The 19034-nt window shown below is 35.4% G+C and overlaps 1 protein-coding gene across 3 annotated transcripts in view; it reads right to left on the bottom strand.

The window, feature by feature from the left end:
• The window catches only part of ANGPT1 (angiopoietin 1), a 262121-nt gene that overhangs the window by 74901 nt on the left and 168186 nt on the right, over positions 1 to 19034 (bottom strand). For 2 of the 3 annotated variants that reach the window (XM_059901880.1, XM_059901883.1), the window contains exons 3-4: positions 13721 to 13842; positions 1321 to 1553 (exon numbers count right to left, since the gene is read on the bottom strand). In XM_059901880.1, the coding sequence (XP_059757863.1) occupies positions 1321 to 1553; positions 13721 to 13842 (355 nt within the window). The remainder of the gene's footprint in view (positions 1 to 1320; positions 1554 to 13720; positions 13843 to 19034) is intronic. The other variant, XM_059901881.1, reaches the window with a different exon arrangement.

Here is a 19034-nt window from a genome sequence, read left to right as displayed (position 1 = left end):
TCAGTAGACTCTAACTCAAAGTTTTGTCAGGCTCTGACTGATTAGCAGCTTTTTTCTTTCCCAATCACATTTCTGAGCACACGCAAATGGAGCTCTGGGAACTCACTGTTTAAAAAATATTCTTTACAAAGTATATTAAGGGCTTGTTTAGACTATCTAAAGGAGATATAACTCAAGGTAATGGAGTGTAATAGAGAAATGTGAAATGTCTTTAAAGCAAGATCACTTAATATGGAGTTATCCTCTATATTCATATCTATTCACGAGAGTATGGAACTGAGTATTTTTTCAGATAGCTCAAGTCCACTATTAAATTAAAGAAGCCACCAATTATGTATATTGCATATGCACACTGAACAATTACATGAATGATCACATAAGCCACAACTTAATGACAACCATAATTTTCAGATGTAAGTGGTGTTCTCTTTCACTCATCACCATTTACCGTTCTGTGTTCACTCACAGAAAGGCTGATTAGCGAGCAGAACTACAGAAGACGACCTTAAGCTCCAAACTTTGAAGAGCTCTCCTGAGGCTCAGGTGAGGTTCTGCTTGAAGTGGACAAGTGCACACAGAGGCATTTATTCAATAATTGGTGGGTGGACGGATGGACAGATGAATGGATGTCTTCTAAAGAGACACAGGCCTGCAATATTTCCAATGATTAAATGGCTCCAGATATTCTAGTGATATTACAAATTTGTATTTCCACTGTCATGAAGACACCCCAGAATAAATTTGCCCATACGCCCGGTTAGGTCTTCTCCACACAGGACTGTGTAAATAATCTTAATACAGACTTTTAGTGACAAATATTCTTTCTTCCTCATAATAGTTATTAAGAACTTCTATATCTCCTTTTCTCTGCAGGCAACTCTTCCCTCTCCTCCTTTGCAAAAAAAATAGTTTTAAAATGGGAACTCTCCTGAAACTCTCCTAAGCACTCTGAACTAATCTTTAATATTGGCCAATTTCTGTCCTGTATAGTTAAGTGTCTAACACCATGATACCAAATATTTATCCGTGAAAATATAGTAGATTTTATCTAAGGCTAAAAGACCAGTAAAAAAAAGAAGAAATTAGAAAGTTCTTTTAGAAAGATGTTGTAAAGTCAATATTCAAGCTTATGAATACTCTCTCTGAAGTTAAAAACATGAGAAAATTGTCAGTGTAAACTTCGTGAAATGCTTCTAAGAATAAAGTTCTTTTGCTGCTTCTACACAGCAATTGATGCAACTTCGAAAGTTATATTGAATATTTACTTGCTCCATATTAAATAAAACATTTACTATACCAAAGTAAGGAAGAAATTCTTACCACCTTCCTTAGTGCAGAGGTTGACAAGGTTATGCACTGTGTCCATCAGCTCCAGCTGCTGCTTCTGAAGGACACTGTTATTGGTGGTGGCTCTGTTCAGTTGTTTCTCCAGTTCCTGGATTATATATGTTTGACGAGTAACCAAGCCTTGAAGATTCTCTTTCTCTTCCTTTAAGGTGTCCAATTCTTCCTTGTGCTTTCCCTCCATTTCAAAGATTTTATGTTCTAATAAACTACAAGGAAGTGAAGATAAAATTTAGTTTTAAAAATGCTATAAAAAAAACTGTGATTCAATTAGTTCCTGAGTTTATTTAAAGTGAGAAACTTTAGTTAGGTATTTCACCATGGAGATATTTTTTAAGTGAGAGACTCAAAAAATATATATATGTGTAAATATAAATATTATATAAATATATTTATATATATATATATGTAAAACAGGAGTGACATACACAGCATGTGAAATGAAGAATTATTAGATCACTTATTGTTAGAGTAATGTTTATTTCCTGGAGTGTGTCTTATATCCAGGGTAGTTGACTTGGACCCTGTCTGCAGAAATTATAGTATAATTTTCATTAAAGAAATGGTTACACAGAGACTGCTCAGGCTAAGCCTAGTGTTACTTATAGAGAAGGATTTTTCTGATATATATCCAATCTAACGTCTTAAAGCAGAATAGACCAGAAAAGGTCAAGTCAGAAAAGAACAAGAAGAGTTATGTTCAGTTTTAAGTTTTTATGGAAATTGAATTGAAATACATAGAACAAGCTAGGTGAAAGTAACCTAGTTACTTGAAATAATGAACTCAATAAATATTGGGAGGCTGGCACCAAAAAAAAAAAAAAAAAAAAGAAGTGGGTACGATAAGAAATAGAAACAATAGTTCAGAAGAAAGTATGAACAAAACATAGATAATTACTTTGCTTCATTCATTTGGGATTCTCAAAATATTCACAGTGATTAAATTTCACAATAGTTCCGTGATGTCAAGGAAGAGCAAATTGATGCAGAAATCACAGGACCAGAAAGTAAGCTATCTAAAGTCACAATGAATTATATTTCTTGGGATTTTTGATACCTGGTCCTGTATCATAACCACTAGCTTACTTTATCTCTCAATCTAAGCTTTAGGATAAGGCCTAAAGGCACTGCAAGTTCCAAATCACGAATACTTGGTTCCGAAAAGGAAGACCGTGTTAGGCTGGTGGCATGGTCTTACAAAAGGACTTGGGAAGCTTTGCTCAGAGTGATGCAGTCTTCAACTGAGAGCCGTCCTTCTCTCAGAACTCTTCACAGGATACTCCCTTTGCTTATTACACATTAAAAATGATAGAGAATGCAGAAGCACTCTTGGATCCTAGCAACTGACTGGAAATAAAAAGCATTTACATTTTATAGAGTGTATAATATACTAGTATTCCTCAGAGAAAAGCCTTATTCAGTTTTCTCAGTTCCATTTTCAGAAGGTTCAACCAGTCCTTAGTTTACAAGGTGTTATTCAAATGCAACATACCAGACTGGGCACTTAATTTACCTTGGAGAAATATAGCACTGAATCATTCCTATAAGTTTTCAAAAAGGGGACACTAGGGAATGTTTTAAACTTAATACTTAAGTCATAAAATGTATAGTGATTTGGGGAAAATGTGACGGTTATTTATATTTTTTAAAGAGTTTTTTGGAAATGAAAAATTCAGGCAAGGAAGTCAGAGTAAGATGAGAGTACCTCTAAAGGAGTAGGTATGATTCATTGTCTTATAGTGTTTTCTTCGGTGTCAATAACTTGCTGCTGGAAAAGTTAGTAGTTAAAAAACAAACAAAACTAAACAAAATAAAACCAAAAGCCTTTTTATTGGTTAAAAAGTCTACCCATCCACTGGTTTAAGTGATTAGTGTACTTGCTATGGATGTCAGAGGACGTTGTCTCTGTGCCTATTAATTTGTGGCCTCCATATCTGAGAAGTAACCACAACGGATGCCTTAGCTCTTTCTCAGTTTACTTTTTAATTATTTTTGCTTCTCTTCCTAGGGTAATGATCAGATGTTAAATGCCCATAAAATAGAGTCAGTTAACTTATGAGAATTTTTTCTTTTAAATTCACAAGAGTTATAGTATACTACCAAGAAACCTTAAAATTTAACGTAAAGAGAAACATTTGGATGTATAGTCATAAAATACTGGATAAAAATTCTGAATTATCATTTTGTTCCTGAAATAAGATGAGCACTGGCCTTTCAGTCTTCCTAATTAGTAGGTAACATTCTGGCTTGGAAAATATCATGCTATAGTTATAATCCGCATTTATTAGTTGCTATGTGCCAACAGTGCTCTCAGCACTATGTAAAATATAAAATGACACTATTCCTACTCTAAGGATTCATTTTCAGAGAGAAATGAAATGAAAAAAATGAAAGAAGAAAAAAACCTCAAATGAAAAAAAGCAGCTATAAGAAACTTCTATTTCAGACATAACACTTTTTTTTGCATACGTGTTTGCCACTTTCTACTTTTGATGCATTCTTTGTTCAAGAAGACATATACTAAAAGATGGCTTCTATCTGAGATGTCAATAAAGGAGCTTTTTGTTTGTGTTGTTTTGATTTTCAGGATATTTTGGAAAGAGATGAGAATGGAAAGTTGATCAAAGAAGTCCTGCTGCCAAAGGAAAAAATTCTCAACACTGGCTTGTGGAAGAAAAGGTCTGCATTTCCCAAGTAAAAGGAGTATACACTTAGCATGTTGGAAAGAATGTTAATTTTCATAATTCACCAAACAACCTTAATGCACCATGACTACCAATTATCAAACGATATCAACATAGCCTGTCATCTTAAAATAGATATTCATGTAAAATAAAGAAGGGACTGCTCAGGGAAGTAAGAAGCCTGCTGTGCATCAGACATCTCACTGGACTGGGAATGAAATATATTCATTAAAAATAATATGCATTAAAAACTATAAGCAAATTGGAAACATGTCACACTGTTTCCCAAATGGTAGGTCTTACCAGTTAATTATCTCTTCCAGTCATTTTCTCATCTTATTTCTTCACTTGGATTCTCTTTAATAACTTTTGTACTCTAGCAATTCTCTATTAACTTTATTTACTAGAGATACCCTTTATATTAATGACAACTTTTTAGACTTCTTCAGGCAAACCTGATACCTTTTTGATACCACTCATCACTCCCTTCCATCTTCTCTTCATATCTGGCTTCCAAAAATACTATCCTCTTTTCTTTGATACTTCTAATCCATTAGTTATTATCTACTTGGGAAGTCAGCCCTTCCTCACTATTTCCAAACTGGCTTGAATCCAAAACTCTTCTGCCAGAAAATATTCATATACCATCTCCACTTACCAATCACATTATTGTAATACACCATTTTAGTTGTGTAGCATTTTAAAACCCTTATCTCCTTTGATTCTTAAAGTAATATAGTGATACAGAGTGAGTAGATGTTATAAGCCCCAGTTTATAGGTAAGAATCTAAATGCCTTGTATAATATTGTGTACATACTGTGTCATAACCAAAATAAAAAGCCATGCCTTCTAACTTAGACTAGAAATCTGCCCATGACAACCCAGTGCAATGAAAACTAGCTTTAGTGTCTCATCTCTTTGATTTAGTATAACATAATCTCTATCTACTTCCACCCGCTTATATTTTGCCAAGAATCAAGGCATCAACTTAACATCTCTTTAGTATTTGCTGCTCTCCATCTGGTTATTTTTGGGAGCTTGTCTTTCACAATATTTCAACCTATCCATCTTTTCCACATATAAAAACAAAATTTCTTTGCCAAGCCATTTTTAAAAAAAATCTGAACTGAGATTTTCTTAAATATCACTCTGCCTGAACTCCTCTGCCATTAAATTTAATTTTCTTACTCAATATATTGATCATATCCCATTTTGTCCTGAGGCCTTTTATTGTTTCTCTTACATTTTCCCTATCCAGGTCAGCTGGGAGAGACCAGCTCACCTAGGCACGGAGACTCCTATATACAAAGGTTGATCTGAAGGACAACATGACAACTCCACTGTCCTAAATTCAACTGGCAAAGTAGTCATATTTTCTCTATGATGGCCTTCAGCAGCAAGTTTAGTTTAGGTTTAAATGCATAATCCAAAACCTGGATGTTGATCCCAAACTCCAGTGTACTGTTTTCTAGAGTGCATTCAGTGTATTTTTATTAGGCATTCCATTGTTGAGTTCTACTGTCAAGTTTTGGGGAACCCTAAATTAAATAATTTTATTATGATGCATCCTTTAGGATTACTGTTCCATGGAACAACAATTTATGAAACTCTGCACCTAAATCTATTCAAACTGAACTTAAAATCCAAAGACAGAGTTTCTCACAGGATTCTCAATACTTCACATTTCTCATCTTTCTAGAAACACTTTGAGAAGAGACATGCATAGAATTTTGGCACTTAACTTCTAGTTTGAGGCAGAGGTGCACTTTAATGAAGAATAAAATAAACAAAATAATCTAGGCCTTTAACTTCAGTAAAGGGTTCTAATTGAGTATATATAAAGCCCTATTTGAAGTTTTTGGTTGACTTTTTCCCCTAATTTTCACAGTCTGCCTCCTCCAACATATCTTACTGGAAATATTTCAAATCATTGAACACATCCTGAAGCTTTCACAGATAAAGCTCTCCCTTTCAAACTGTTTCCCACAATAGGGTTCTTAACATAGCAGCAACTGAATTCACAGGAGTGACAGTTGCCTAAGCTCTATGTGTATAAGTATAGCCCTCAAACAAGTAGGAAGATGTTAAAAATACAGAAACCTTCTCACTTTCATCTGTCTGAATCTCCTTACAGATGTTTCAATTTTTAAATTATTTTTAATCTGTATGGTGTCAACATGTGTTGCAAATACAGGTTTTAAAGAATGATCTTTTTCCCCTATTCAAACAAGGGCGTAGTAAGTTCAGGTTAAATTTATACTTGAAGTTTCTAACTTGAACACAGTAAATTTTCTCTCAAACTTCATATTTAATATGAAGTTAAATATTTCTGTTAATTCAAATGTGGAACAGAAGCATAGATCACTACAAATAAACATTGTCAAATAAATTTTTTAAAGTTTGAGGTAAATAAGAATAAGCTAAATATACTGTGGAAGCCAGAAACCAAGAAGAAAAAATATATATACACTTCATAACATAAAAACATAGTTCTGTAAAAAATCAGTTGAACAATAAATGACAAACTAGAGAAAATATTTACAACATATACGACAAAATTTTAACATCCATTAAAGAGCTTATATGAGGAAATTAAGATATTAGATGAACAATCTAATAGAAAAATGAGAAACATACATGAATAGGATAGTCACAGAAGAAGAATGCAAATGGTCAATAACCAGGAAAAGATGCACAATATAATCTCTCGGGTAGACAAGATTAATCAAATGGCTAGCAAGGTTTGGGGAAACTAGAAAGCCCATGCATACTTGGGAAGAATGTAAAATTTGCAGATAATTTGTTAATATCTTTGAAAATTTAAAATAATCACATAAAAGTTCCACTAAATTGTAAATTTTAGTGCATCTCTAGCAATGAATGAGGTATATGTGTATATAGTTACATGTGTAATATATCCATGATAAATTGTTATAAAGTACAAAACCCCAGCATCTTAAAAATAGTTACAATCTATACACATACACATATATGATTTAAATATGTACTTGTGCATATGTGTAATTGTATATGGGTGTGTATCTCTGTAAGCACACAGATAAACATGCACACTCCATATACACATGTATAATTAGTATATTCATTAAAAAGTCTGCAAGAATAGGCACCAAACTGCCCATCTGTTAATGATGATTCTCTGCAGGGGGTGGAGGAATATGGAATTTGGGACTTTGAATTTCAATTTATACACTTCTATAAAATTTAAAATTTAAATCAGTTAAGTTTGTGTTGATTTTTTTTATCAATCAGAGAGATGTGGTAAACAGTCATGAGTCTAGAATGGTCTGAGAAGATGTTGTCTAGAGATGAAAAAATTGGGCTGAATTACTGAACCTCAAAGCGTGGACTGATAACCTTGGCTGCCATGCAATGGGCTTTTGGGGATGCAGAATAGTGGTATAAAAGCCATCTGTATTTTATTTATGTTAAGAACAATGAATATGTTTACAATATTTAATGTAAACTATGTGATCTGTTTTCCATTAAAATATTTTTAAAATTGTGTGTGTTTCTGTGTACATAGATAAATGACATTTATTGGGATATTTGCCAGTTCATTTTCCAGTTCATCAGTCAACATTCAAAAAGCATTTAATACTCTATATACTATGTGTGGAGAACTGTGCCTGGGAGCATGAAGACAGAAATAAATAAAACACAGTCTCTGTGTTCCAGAAGGTCACAGCCCAGTAGTAGAGATACACACACACACACACACACACACATTACAATGTGATGGGATAAGTGAAGTAATGGGAGGAAAAAACAAGGTAGAGTGTTATCACATAAGTTGTAATGAGCAAATCTATTTGGCAGAGTCAGAAAGTTTCTTGGAGGGGTAATATCTGCACTGAGTTTTGAAGGGACAGAAGTTTGTGAGTTCAATAAAGGACTACAAGGCATTCCAGACAAGGCAAACATCAAACATGTCTGAAAAAACATCGTCTTCAGTGATACTAACAACTAGTATGATTAAACACTTATTATGTGTTTCAAGCACTGCCCTCAGTGTTTTGTATGCAATAACTCAGTTAATCCTCACATCAACTCCATGTACAACTATTATCATCATCCCTGTGTTACAAATGAGAACACCAAAGCACAGAGAGTTTACACAACTTGCTCGATGTCACACAAATAATATGTGGCAGAGTTGTTTACAGCAGAATCAAGGCAAACACAAGCAGTCTGACCTTAGAGCTCCTGCTCTTAGCTATTAAACCATACTTCTAAAATATAAGAAGACTTCTGAAAGTAAGGCTATAAAATTAGGATTATAATGATCACAGACCGTGTTCCATGCTAAAGAACTTGAACTTTCCTCAGTCCCTTACAGAGAATCAGAAGAGGGTTGGGCAGATGCTATCTAGAGATTTACAAGTTGTGCTGAACTAGTGTGTGTGGAGACCTAAAAAAATGGGAAAAATAATCTGACTTGAATTTTAGAAAGAATTTTAGCAGACTTTTGGATGATAGGTTTGAGAGACATGAGGTGTAAGCCATGCAAAGAGGTCACTGCAATGGCTAAGACAAAAATTAATGGGACTCTGACCTAAGACAGAGTCAGAGTAAATAGAAAGAAAAAGATAGATTGGAAAAACATTTAGAAGATGGAATTGACAACATAAACAGTGACTGATGTGTTGTGATTTTACTTTAGTATTTTGTAAAGAACTTATCAAATGGAGGATAACTTTAATTAGAAAGACCGTGATTTAACTTTTCATTTATTTAGGCATATTAAGTATTAAAAATCAATACTTCACTATTCCATTACAAAAATTTGTTAGCAAGGTATAATTTAGTATCTTGAAATTATACACACTTCAATCACTTAAAATTAACTTAATAGCTTCCCATAATCTCTAGCTAGTAGATGGAGCTTGTCAAATAAGTTCAGTGAATTCCCAAGGTAAAATAAATAGTTTATATTTCCTACTCTAGTATTAGGAGGAATAAATAATGATCTGTATAGGTGTAGGCCAAAAACAACTAGCCTATCCCTTTCTTCAGATTTGTATTTGATTATGCTAAGAGGATAACCTGACAACCACATCAATTAATCCTGAGGCTGCATCATATTGGAGAAACATTTTTATAATAATTAAGACAGAGAATCATATGGACTTGAATGCTAATTTTGCCATACATCAGGTGTTTGGTCATGGGCAAGTTACCTGACCTCTTTGAACTTGAGTTTATTTATATAAAATGAAAATAACAATAGATAGTTTGCAGGATTAGTTGGAGGATTAGCAGTAGTGTATGTAAAGCACCTGGCTCAGATGTTCACCTGCCTGATATTAGAAAACTAGGCAGATAATTTTGCTGAAACTATGTCAGAATGACCACCATTTGTGTAGTTTCACTTCACTCTAAACGGTCTAACTGAAGATTTCCCTAATCTTCATTCTGCATATTCAACACAAGTTTGATCAAGAAAGCCCAAGGGCTCCATCTTTGTACACATGGAGTGTTGATTTCTCTTCCTGTGTACCCTGGTGAGGCAGAAGAATTTCTTCTAGAATATTTTTTTCACCTGGCTATGCTCCAACCTTGGAAAAAGTTGGGGTTAAGTCACAGATGGACAGGTGCCTTGAAACCTTGTCAGCTGACCAAATCTTTACACCAGAAGATTCAGTTACATATTTAGTTCAGCTGAAGGAATTTGCATTATGACATCCTTCCCTGTCTACCTCTCTTTTCTATTTTTTTGAGCAGAAATATACTGGAGGAATCCAATAAAAGTTGATAATTACATGTCTCACTTTGTCATACCAACCCTCTGTGTGAGGTAAATATTAATGCTTCCCCTTTTTTGAGTTCTTGGTTGTATAATTTCAATTATATGGGCCAGTTACTGATCTCTTACTTCTAAGTGCTATTTCCTTGAGGTAAGGAATGAAACCAAGTTTTGAGAGTAGGATAGCATCCAATAAAAAGAAATCCTAAAAAAAGCAAACTGGAAGCTTCTTGGAGTCACCCCCAACTAGATTGTTAGGAAAACAAACAGCAGAGCAAGTGTTGTTAATCCTACTCCTGCTTTGTGCCTTTGGCCCTTTAGGGGATAAAGAAGTGAACCTAATGAGGCCAAAATTCTGTTTTCAACCCTACAAGTGATGCATTTAATTTGTCAGGATGTAAATCAGCAGGACTTCTCAGCATGATTGTGTAGTATAATCCTGTCCATAAAATATTCCTCTGTGTTCTGCCAAAGAAGTGGTGCCAAAGAAGCGGTGGACCATCTGAAGGGCCAGTTCACTGACTTGGCAGCTAAGGCCCCATCATACTCAAAACTGGTAAGTCACACACCCAGACACAACCCCTAACATTCCCGGGGGAGGAAGCAAAGCGTAATTTAGATAATCCCCTTTGCAAAGTGTATTAGCTGATCCAAACCAGACCTGGCCGACAAATGGCATGTTGTTCTTACATTTCAGAGATGCCTCAATGTAGAAATAGCTTCTTGTTGCATTTGGAGGATTAAGATTCATTTAAGGAATAGGTATGGATGATCAATAAACTATTTTAAAATATATAAACAGCTTCATGCTTGACCTTCACCTTCTATCCACTTAAATGGTATGGGGGGCGGGCACGTTTCTTTGTTGATCTAGAAAGAGCTTGGCAGAGTTCCTCCAATTCCATTTCACATATGAAAATAAACCATAATTATAAACATAATAGGGAAAGTATGCTGTGTATCACAAATGGGTACTTCTGTCTTGTATAAAGAAAAACACTTTTTTTCTAAGTGGTTCGTGGAAGAATATGCCTGGTTTTAGAAGAGATGTCCCACCAACACTCCATTATACACATGGACCGTCAACAGGAAGACACAGATAACTACAGAGATATGGAAATGCCAGGAGATTCAGCACTTTGATAGAAAAATACCCCCCGGAACCACATGTGAGGTAATGTCATACTTGAGGGTCAAAAACTAAGGGGTACAGAGTAGGAGTAAAAGATGCATCTAAGTGTTTTTCAGCATGAGCACAGAAATGAATTTCAAGTTAAAACCTAAATCCCTGAATTCATTGTGAAATACCTATACTGCTAGGAAATGAAATTGTTATAATCTTGAAAAAAGTTATCATTATCAATAAATGGTGTGATTTGTATATATAAGAAAACCTGAATTTTCCTTAGAAATTAGAATTCAGTGAGGGAAAAATTCATCAGCAGAAGGCATGTATGTGCTTGGGATCAGGAGTCAGATTCCTCTGAGAGGCTTTGGCACATGGAGAAACCCTGCACACTTGACCTGCAGTGCAGCTCTTCTGAGAGCTCAAACTTTGACTCAGCTTTACGGATGGAACAGAGAGAACATTTTTTAAGCAGTTGCTGTTGAAAAAAAAATTATTCTATGGTGAGAATTCCATAGAAGGAAATGATACCAGGTGCCATATCAAGAATCATAATGGAAAGACAAAAGAATCCAACATGATCTGGAATTAGGGTAGGTAGGGTATATTTAGAAGAAGAGGAGGGGAAGAAGAAGAAAGAGGAGGAGGGACAGTGGGGAAGGAGAAGAAGAAGAAAGAAAAGAGAGAAAGAATGAATATGAGCAGGAGGGAGGGAAAGAGAGAGACAGAGACAAGAAGAGATGGAGAGAGCAGAGTACAAGTGACACTTAAGAAAAGCATTTGTTTTTGTAGTTAAGGGTGAGCACTTTTAGGTCTCCCAGCTAAAGTGTCAGACATACACCAAAAGATAATACATAGCAGCAGCAAGAGAATTGAAGAGTGTAAATTCATGCTGATGACTTTTTTAACAGAGAAATCATATGTGGCCACACACCTAGTGAGAGATGAATCACAACGACCCTAGGTTACACTTATAAAATGAAATATCATGTAGTTATTAAGAATTATACTAGAGGGATCTTTACTGATTAAAAAAGGTATCTATCTCCACAGAAAGCAGGCTGCAAAACAGTATGTATAGCATGACACAACTTTTTGAGAAAACATATTTATATTTTTTATACAGCAACATATGAAGCTGTCTCAATGTGATGGGATTACGGTTTTTAATTTTCTTGTGTACCTTCTCACTTTTCTACAATAAATGTGTGTTATTTATAGAATTATAAAAACAACCTAAGAATACGTTAAAATTGTCATTATTTTACTTCTTCATCCCTAGACAAAGCTTTCACAATAGCATCTTGAAACATGATTATAAATGGGGTTTGCTTTTAGCGACAAAGTTAAAGCATGGTAGGACCCTAAATCAAGGGATAGTTGCTGTAAAGTATACCTGTTACATGTATGTGTCTGGTTACTGTGAAAATGCAGTGGGATAAATGGTACTTTTAAACAGGATTTTCAATTCCAGAACATTTCATCATGCAACCAGTTCAGAGTCAAGTCCTGTCAAGTTTATTTATAGTTATTTAGTTATACAGTTTACCCCATGACATAGTACAAAGATAAACAAATGTAGGACTTAGAAATACAAGTCACAAAACATGGATTGACCCCTTTCAGACTCTAAACCAAAAGCCAGGTTTATCTTCTTCATGTAAAAGTTTAATTATAATCATTGTCATTAAGGCCTACACTTAGCATAAAGTTGGGAAATCCTTCTAGGTTGCAGACAGTACTGAGAGATCATGTGCTACAGTGGAAAGAGAAGGACTAGGAATAAAGAAGCCTGGATTACATTCCCAGTTGTGCCACCAGCAAGCTGTGTGACCTTGGATAGATCACTCACTTCCACTAAGTCTGTTCCCTCATCTGTAAAGTAAAAGGAGAACTAGCAGTTCATCTTAGGTGCCCTTCTGGTTTGGAATATGGTGGAAACTCTGGTTCCACTGAGACAATGGTATTTAATTAGTTTGTAGCAACACAAAGATCTTTAAATCAATATAATGCATAAGAACTGAAACTTCTTCAAGCTGTCCGAATATCCAGAAGAAAATGCAGTTAATATACAATATATTTGCTCTACAGAGGTCAGTGCTTTGATTGAATTGTCCATCATGAATGCCAGTGACTTCAAAATAATGTAGTCTATATATCATCCTGGCTATCAGGATCTGTAAGTCCCTTTCACTTACCTGAGATGATTCATAGTTTATAAAACACATCTATAAAGCTAACCAAAGAAATTTATTATGTTCAGAGCTAATGGCTTTAAATGGAAGGGGGAAACAACATTTGAATCAGCTTTACAGGGAAATAATTTTCTGAAAAGAAAATTTGCTTCTCTCCAGTGAGAGATCTCGGAATTCAAACCTTGTAGCTCTGTACAAGGTTTAGGGCTGGTAGAGTGATAATTCAAGTTACAGAGTTGCAGAAGCTCTACCTTTTCCCTACTTTTTGGTTCTGCTGAAAATTGTCAATATTTTGTGTCACCAAATATAGTCATAGAATCAATTAATTTTTGTGGATATGGTAAGATTTGAACAACTGAACATTAGATAAATTAGTGTTAAAAGTTATAAAAAGCAAATATTTCAAGAGTGTAAGCAACAGTATTAATCTTATTGTTGACATGCTGTAGTCACCTTAAGCTCTCATTCCTTTTTATATTAAAAATTAATTTGGCTCTGTATTTTTCTTTTTGCAAATTACATCAATCTTTTTTTAAGAGTTGGCAGAGTGGTGGAGGATATAAATAAGTACAAATGTACATATTTTTGGAATACAACAATCTTCACCTGTTTTTCTCATGAATCTTTAGGATTTCATTTGTCTGTTGAAGAAGTTGTTTCTCTAGCTTGTATGTTGACAATGAATTCTCCAGCAGTTGTATTTCAAGTCGAGAAGTTTGATTTAGTACCTTAAGATAAAAGATAAAAACATTTCAATCTTTACAAAGAGTCAAAACAATTATTTTGGGGTTTTTATTTAGCTGTGTTTTCTTTTTAAATAATATTTCTTCTAGAATAATTAAATGGTCTACATTCTACTAATTAATGCCTTACATGTCTCAGACATTATATTTGTTCAAGATTGAAGTTGCAGTTGAATGAGAAAACTGAGTTGTTAAATCCATTTTCACATTTCAATTTTCATATCCTCAAACCCTAGGATATTCCCCTGTGCTAATTGTCTTACATATATTATCTCCAATATTTACAAGTACAAGATAAGTGTTAGTACAAGGTCTTAGATATTGTGTGTAACAAAGAATAACTACTAGGCATGTAAAACATGTCTGCCTTGATCCATCACCTCGCAAAAACTAATTAGAAATGTGCAAAAAACTCGTGATATAGTTTAGACAGATTCATGATCACAATTATTGAACACCTATCTTGTTAGTTCATGTCAGCCCTTCCAGATGTCATCATATCACGGACATGGGTACACAATGAAAAGAGGAATTGTTATCATCAGTTTACAAATGAGGCAACTGAAGTTCAGAGAGAAGCCAGAAACCACACAGGAACCAAGGGAAGAGTTGGGTTTCAAACCCAGATACTGTGATTCTAATTCTAATGCTTTACACAGAAAACCAAGAAGAGGGAGAAACAAACCATCCTGGGTCTTCATCTGAGGAGATGAAGTGACCAGGAACCCAGACTGCACTGAAGACAGACTGTTAGTTATCCTTTCAACTGCACTACACTGGGTCCTCAAGAAACAGTAAATGTTCACCTCATCTTGAATCACAAAGACTCATGCTGCTAGTCAAGCTTTAATATAACATGAGTCTGAGCCATGAACCCAAACCTACCCATCCTCCAAGCAAACATCACACACTCCTGTCTTAGAAGATGCCTTCAAACTGTGACACTGCCTTTGTCCTGCCCCCTTCTCCTTCTTCTTTAAGGGAGGTAAAAAGGGCAAGGAAGAAGGTAAAATTATAGTTTTAAAAGCTCCCTATGTCATTTGAGAATTTTTAAAACCACCATACCTTTTTTAGAACTATGTATTGAAAGGAACCTGGGAAACCTTCTGGAGGGTCAATATCAATCTAAAGGGTCCTCCTCTAAAAATGACACCAGTAGAACTTTCCTCCTTCTTTGTAGCAGGTCTAAACCTGGGATTATATCAGATGCACTCAGAAAAAGCCTTTTCAAAATATACTGACACAATCAGGGCTGGGCTTGGGCTAAGGGAGATTGTGGGGAAAGGGGATGTATTTGCAGGGGGAGCAGGACAGGGACTAGGGTGAGATGAGAGGCGACTGCCTGAGTTGTAAAGTTTAAGGATGTGTCAAAAAACTCAATAATCAAGATAAGTAATATTTGAATGCAACATTTTTAAAGATCAAAATTAAGGTAAAAAAATCCAAGTTGAACAGAATATCATTTTAAAATAAAGACAGGATATGCTACTACAAATATATGATTCAGTCTTGCAAAACTTGATCTCATTTCTTTCACCCTAGTCCCAGTCCTGCTGAAGGGGTTGGGCCAGGGGGTTGGGGAAAAGAATACTGAGATGGGGCATTTAGCTCTAAAAAAGTTTTAAGCTACTATGATTCATTTATACAACTGTCATGAATATGGATCTGAAAACCAGTCTAAAAGTTACTACTACTAATTAAAACTCGTATTTGTGGAGTGTTCTAGAGTTTTAAAAAAGTATTTCCCATCCTGAATTGTTTCATTTGAGGAAAAACAGGAGCAAGAGGACCTGAGATTTGAAGATAGAGTTAAAAGCAGCCCAGAGGAAAAAATGGCAGAGAATGTAAAGATGAGGGATGCACAAGATATAACTTTCAACTATTAAACATATTTTTGTCCGGGCAAGTTTTCTGTTTGTTTGTTCATTAACTAGAATGACAATTTATAAAATAATTAAATAGGGGATGGCACATCTATATTTTTCAGTGAGATTCAGAACAGTGCTTGGCACAGAGAAGACCCTCAATGTACCGTACATTGTCTCACTGAATCAAGCATATCATATGCTGTTAAATGAAATCTGTTTTCTCCTTTATTCACTGTATTCTCTGATCACACTTCCTGACATTCTCAAATACCAAAACTTTTATTTTACAAAGGACAAAAATTGTTCTTTTCCATGTCTGAGAAGAACATGAGAGAACACTGAGAACAAAATGGAACCATCCAAAATTGAAAATGAAGTTGCCTGTATCTAAGTGTGGAGACACTATAGCTCCTAATTTTTCTCTACTTTGTCCTACAAAGTCCATTTGCTACACAGCAACCAGAGTGATCTTTTTAAAAACACAAATCAGATGTCATTTCCTATATTAAATATGCTAATGATTTCCCTTTGCAATTAGAACAAATTCCAAAGTTCTTGGCCTAGCCCTACAAGGTCCTATGTGATCAGGACCCTGATTACTTCTCAGATCTCACTTCCTTTCAACTCTCCCCCTTGTTTATTATGCTCCAATAATATTGGCCTTCTTTCTGCTACCCCAACATGCCAAATTCATCTCCATCTCAGGGTCTTTGCAGTTTCCCCTGCCTGGAATGCCCACCCCTTCCCAGATGCATGGCTGATTTCTTTTCATCATTCATGTCTTACCTAAGGAGGTCCTTCCTGGCTATCCTCTGTAGAGGAGCTCCCCCATCATCCTCCATCAGGTGGCCCTGTTTTACTTTCTTTATGAAATCATCACTCTTGGAAATCATCCTGTCAGTTCACTCATATGCTGCCTTTCTGCCCTGTGAGGATGTCAGCTGCACAGAGGCAGGACTACTCCATCTGGAGCTCTCCAAACCTCCAGAGCCCAGCATGGGGCCTGGAATCCTGGGGCACTCAGAGCTATTTGTTAGATGATAGGCTAGGCAGTGGATAGTGAGTTGGTTTTCAAGTTGGGTAATGCTCAGAGGGTAACAAGAGAGGGTAACAGGCCAGGTGAATATCAAGCTGGACTTCAATTATAACAGCCCAAATCTAAAGCAGCATCTGAATGTGGGAGAAAGAGGGGGACAAATCTCAGAAGTCCAGGCTAAGTGTCAGGTCATCTCAGGCCAATTTTGAGCACAAAAGCTAACCCCTTCTCTTCTTTCCCCATCACCTTAACCCAATAGCTGCTTTATTTCAACTCTTTCCCTTGATGTATTAAAATAGGCCTGAAGTTCAAAAGCAGGCATCTGAAGAGAACTGTACAGGAAACTATGATAAATTGACCACTTTCTTTCCATGTGTCTATGGAAATTGCTGCTTAGCAATAATCTAAGTGTTCCATTAAAATGACAAAAGACATTTCCTTCTTTAGCCTAAACACATTCCAAAAGCATATATCAGAAAGAAAGAAAAGAAAGAAAGAGATAGAGAGAGAAGGAGAAAAAAGGAAAGGAAAGGAGAAGGAAAGGAAAGCAAAGCAAAGCAAAGCAAAGCAAAGGGGAAAGTGAAGAGTATATGACTCAAGCCCCCAAGAAACAATTTCAAAGCTTAAATTTTTCAGAATATACCACAGAGTAAGGAACATATAAGACTTGGAACTGCGGATTTATGGACTATAAAATTTCAGTTCTTTCTTTAAAAAATAAGCAAAATTTTAAAAATAAAAATTACTATTTTTTTAAAGAAAGTGAGCTAGATAATTTCATCCAGCTTCCCTTTAATACTTGAGTGCCTCTAATCTTCCTTGAAAGGAAAATCTCCCACAAAAGAAAATTTCTTTCACTGGCATATTAACTTTGCAATCAGCCTTGCTGTAGGTTTGTGTTTTCTTTTACTTTAACTGTCTTTCAAATAAAAAATATAACACAAGGTATGATGTCTTGGCAATTAGACTTTTACAGAAGAATGAAGGCTGGTACATGTACATGGAATGAGAGTTAGATCACCATTTTAAAAAATCAATGAAATAATTTATTTGGTCAGTGATGGGCAATGTGACAAAATATCACGCTACAGTTTTCCTGTTAATTTCCAAGGGGAAAATGGACAATTGGAATGGAGAGCTATGGAGCCTTTTACCCTAACCAAGTTAAAATAGCGTCACTGAGAGGGTGGCAAGCTGGCATTTGTCCCTCCTGATGAGATGCAATAGGAGGTGACCAGTAATACTACAAAGTACTCCCACCACCATGTTCAACTCAACCTCATTAAGCCTATAGACTTAATTTCCAGTTAAAAAAAAAAAAATACAGGGGATGGAAAAGTAAAAGAAATATTCAGACAATTTAAGAATATGGGGGCTTCCCTGGTGGTGCAGTGGTTGAGAATCTGCCTGCTAATGCAGGGGACACGGGTTCGAGCCCTGGTCTGGGAAGATCCCACATGCCGCGGAGCGGCTGGGCCCGTGAGCCACAATTACTGAGCCTGCGCGTCTGGAGCCTGTGCTCCGCAACAAGAGAGGCTGCGATAGTGAGAGGCCCGCGCACCGCGATGAAGAGTGGCCTCCGCTTGCCACAACTAGAGAAAGCCCTCGCACAGAAACGAAGACCCAACACAGCCATTAATTAATTAATTAATTTAAAAAAAAAAAAGTGGGACTCCTGATATTCATCCCACTTTAAAAATAAAAAAAAAAGATGTTAAATGCCATAGAGCAGTAAAGCAGGATGAGGATTTAAAAAAAAAAAAAAAAAAAAAAGAATATGGGACAGTATACAGAACAAAACCTCAAGAAAAACAAGAAAGTCAAACAGAGAAAGACAAATATTGTATGTTCTCACTTATATGTGGAATCTAAAAAATAAAACAAACTAGTGAATATAACAAAAAAGAAAGACTCACAGTTACAGAAAACAATTCAGTGGTTACCAGTGGGGAGAGGGAAGGTGAGGAGAGGCAGGATAGGGGTAGGGGATTAAGAGGTACAAACTACTATGTATAAAATACACAAGCCACAAGGATATATTGTACAGCACAGGGAATACAGTCAATATTTTATAATAACTATAAATGGAGTATAATCTTTAAAAATTGTGAATCACTATGTTGTACACCTGAAACATATAATATTGTAAATCAACTATACCTCAATTTAAAAAAATGTAAGATTACTCCAAATTAAAAGGGACTATTAAGTCTTGAAAAGTAAAACGTCTATAAAATTTTTGGCAGAAAAATTGAGGAAATTTGAACGTGAAA

Source organism: Balaenoptera ricei, chromosome 17, assembly GCF_028023285.1.
Source record: "Balaenoptera ricei isolate mBalRic1 chromosome 17, mBalRic1.hap2, whole genome shotgun sequence".
Taxonomy (NCBI): Eukaryota; Metazoa; Chordata; class Mammalia; order Artiodactyla; family Balaenopteridae; genus Balaenoptera; species Balaenoptera ricei.
The sequence above is the reverse complement of the archived record's forward strand: the minus strand, read 5'-3'. Positions and strand labels throughout refer to the sequence as shown.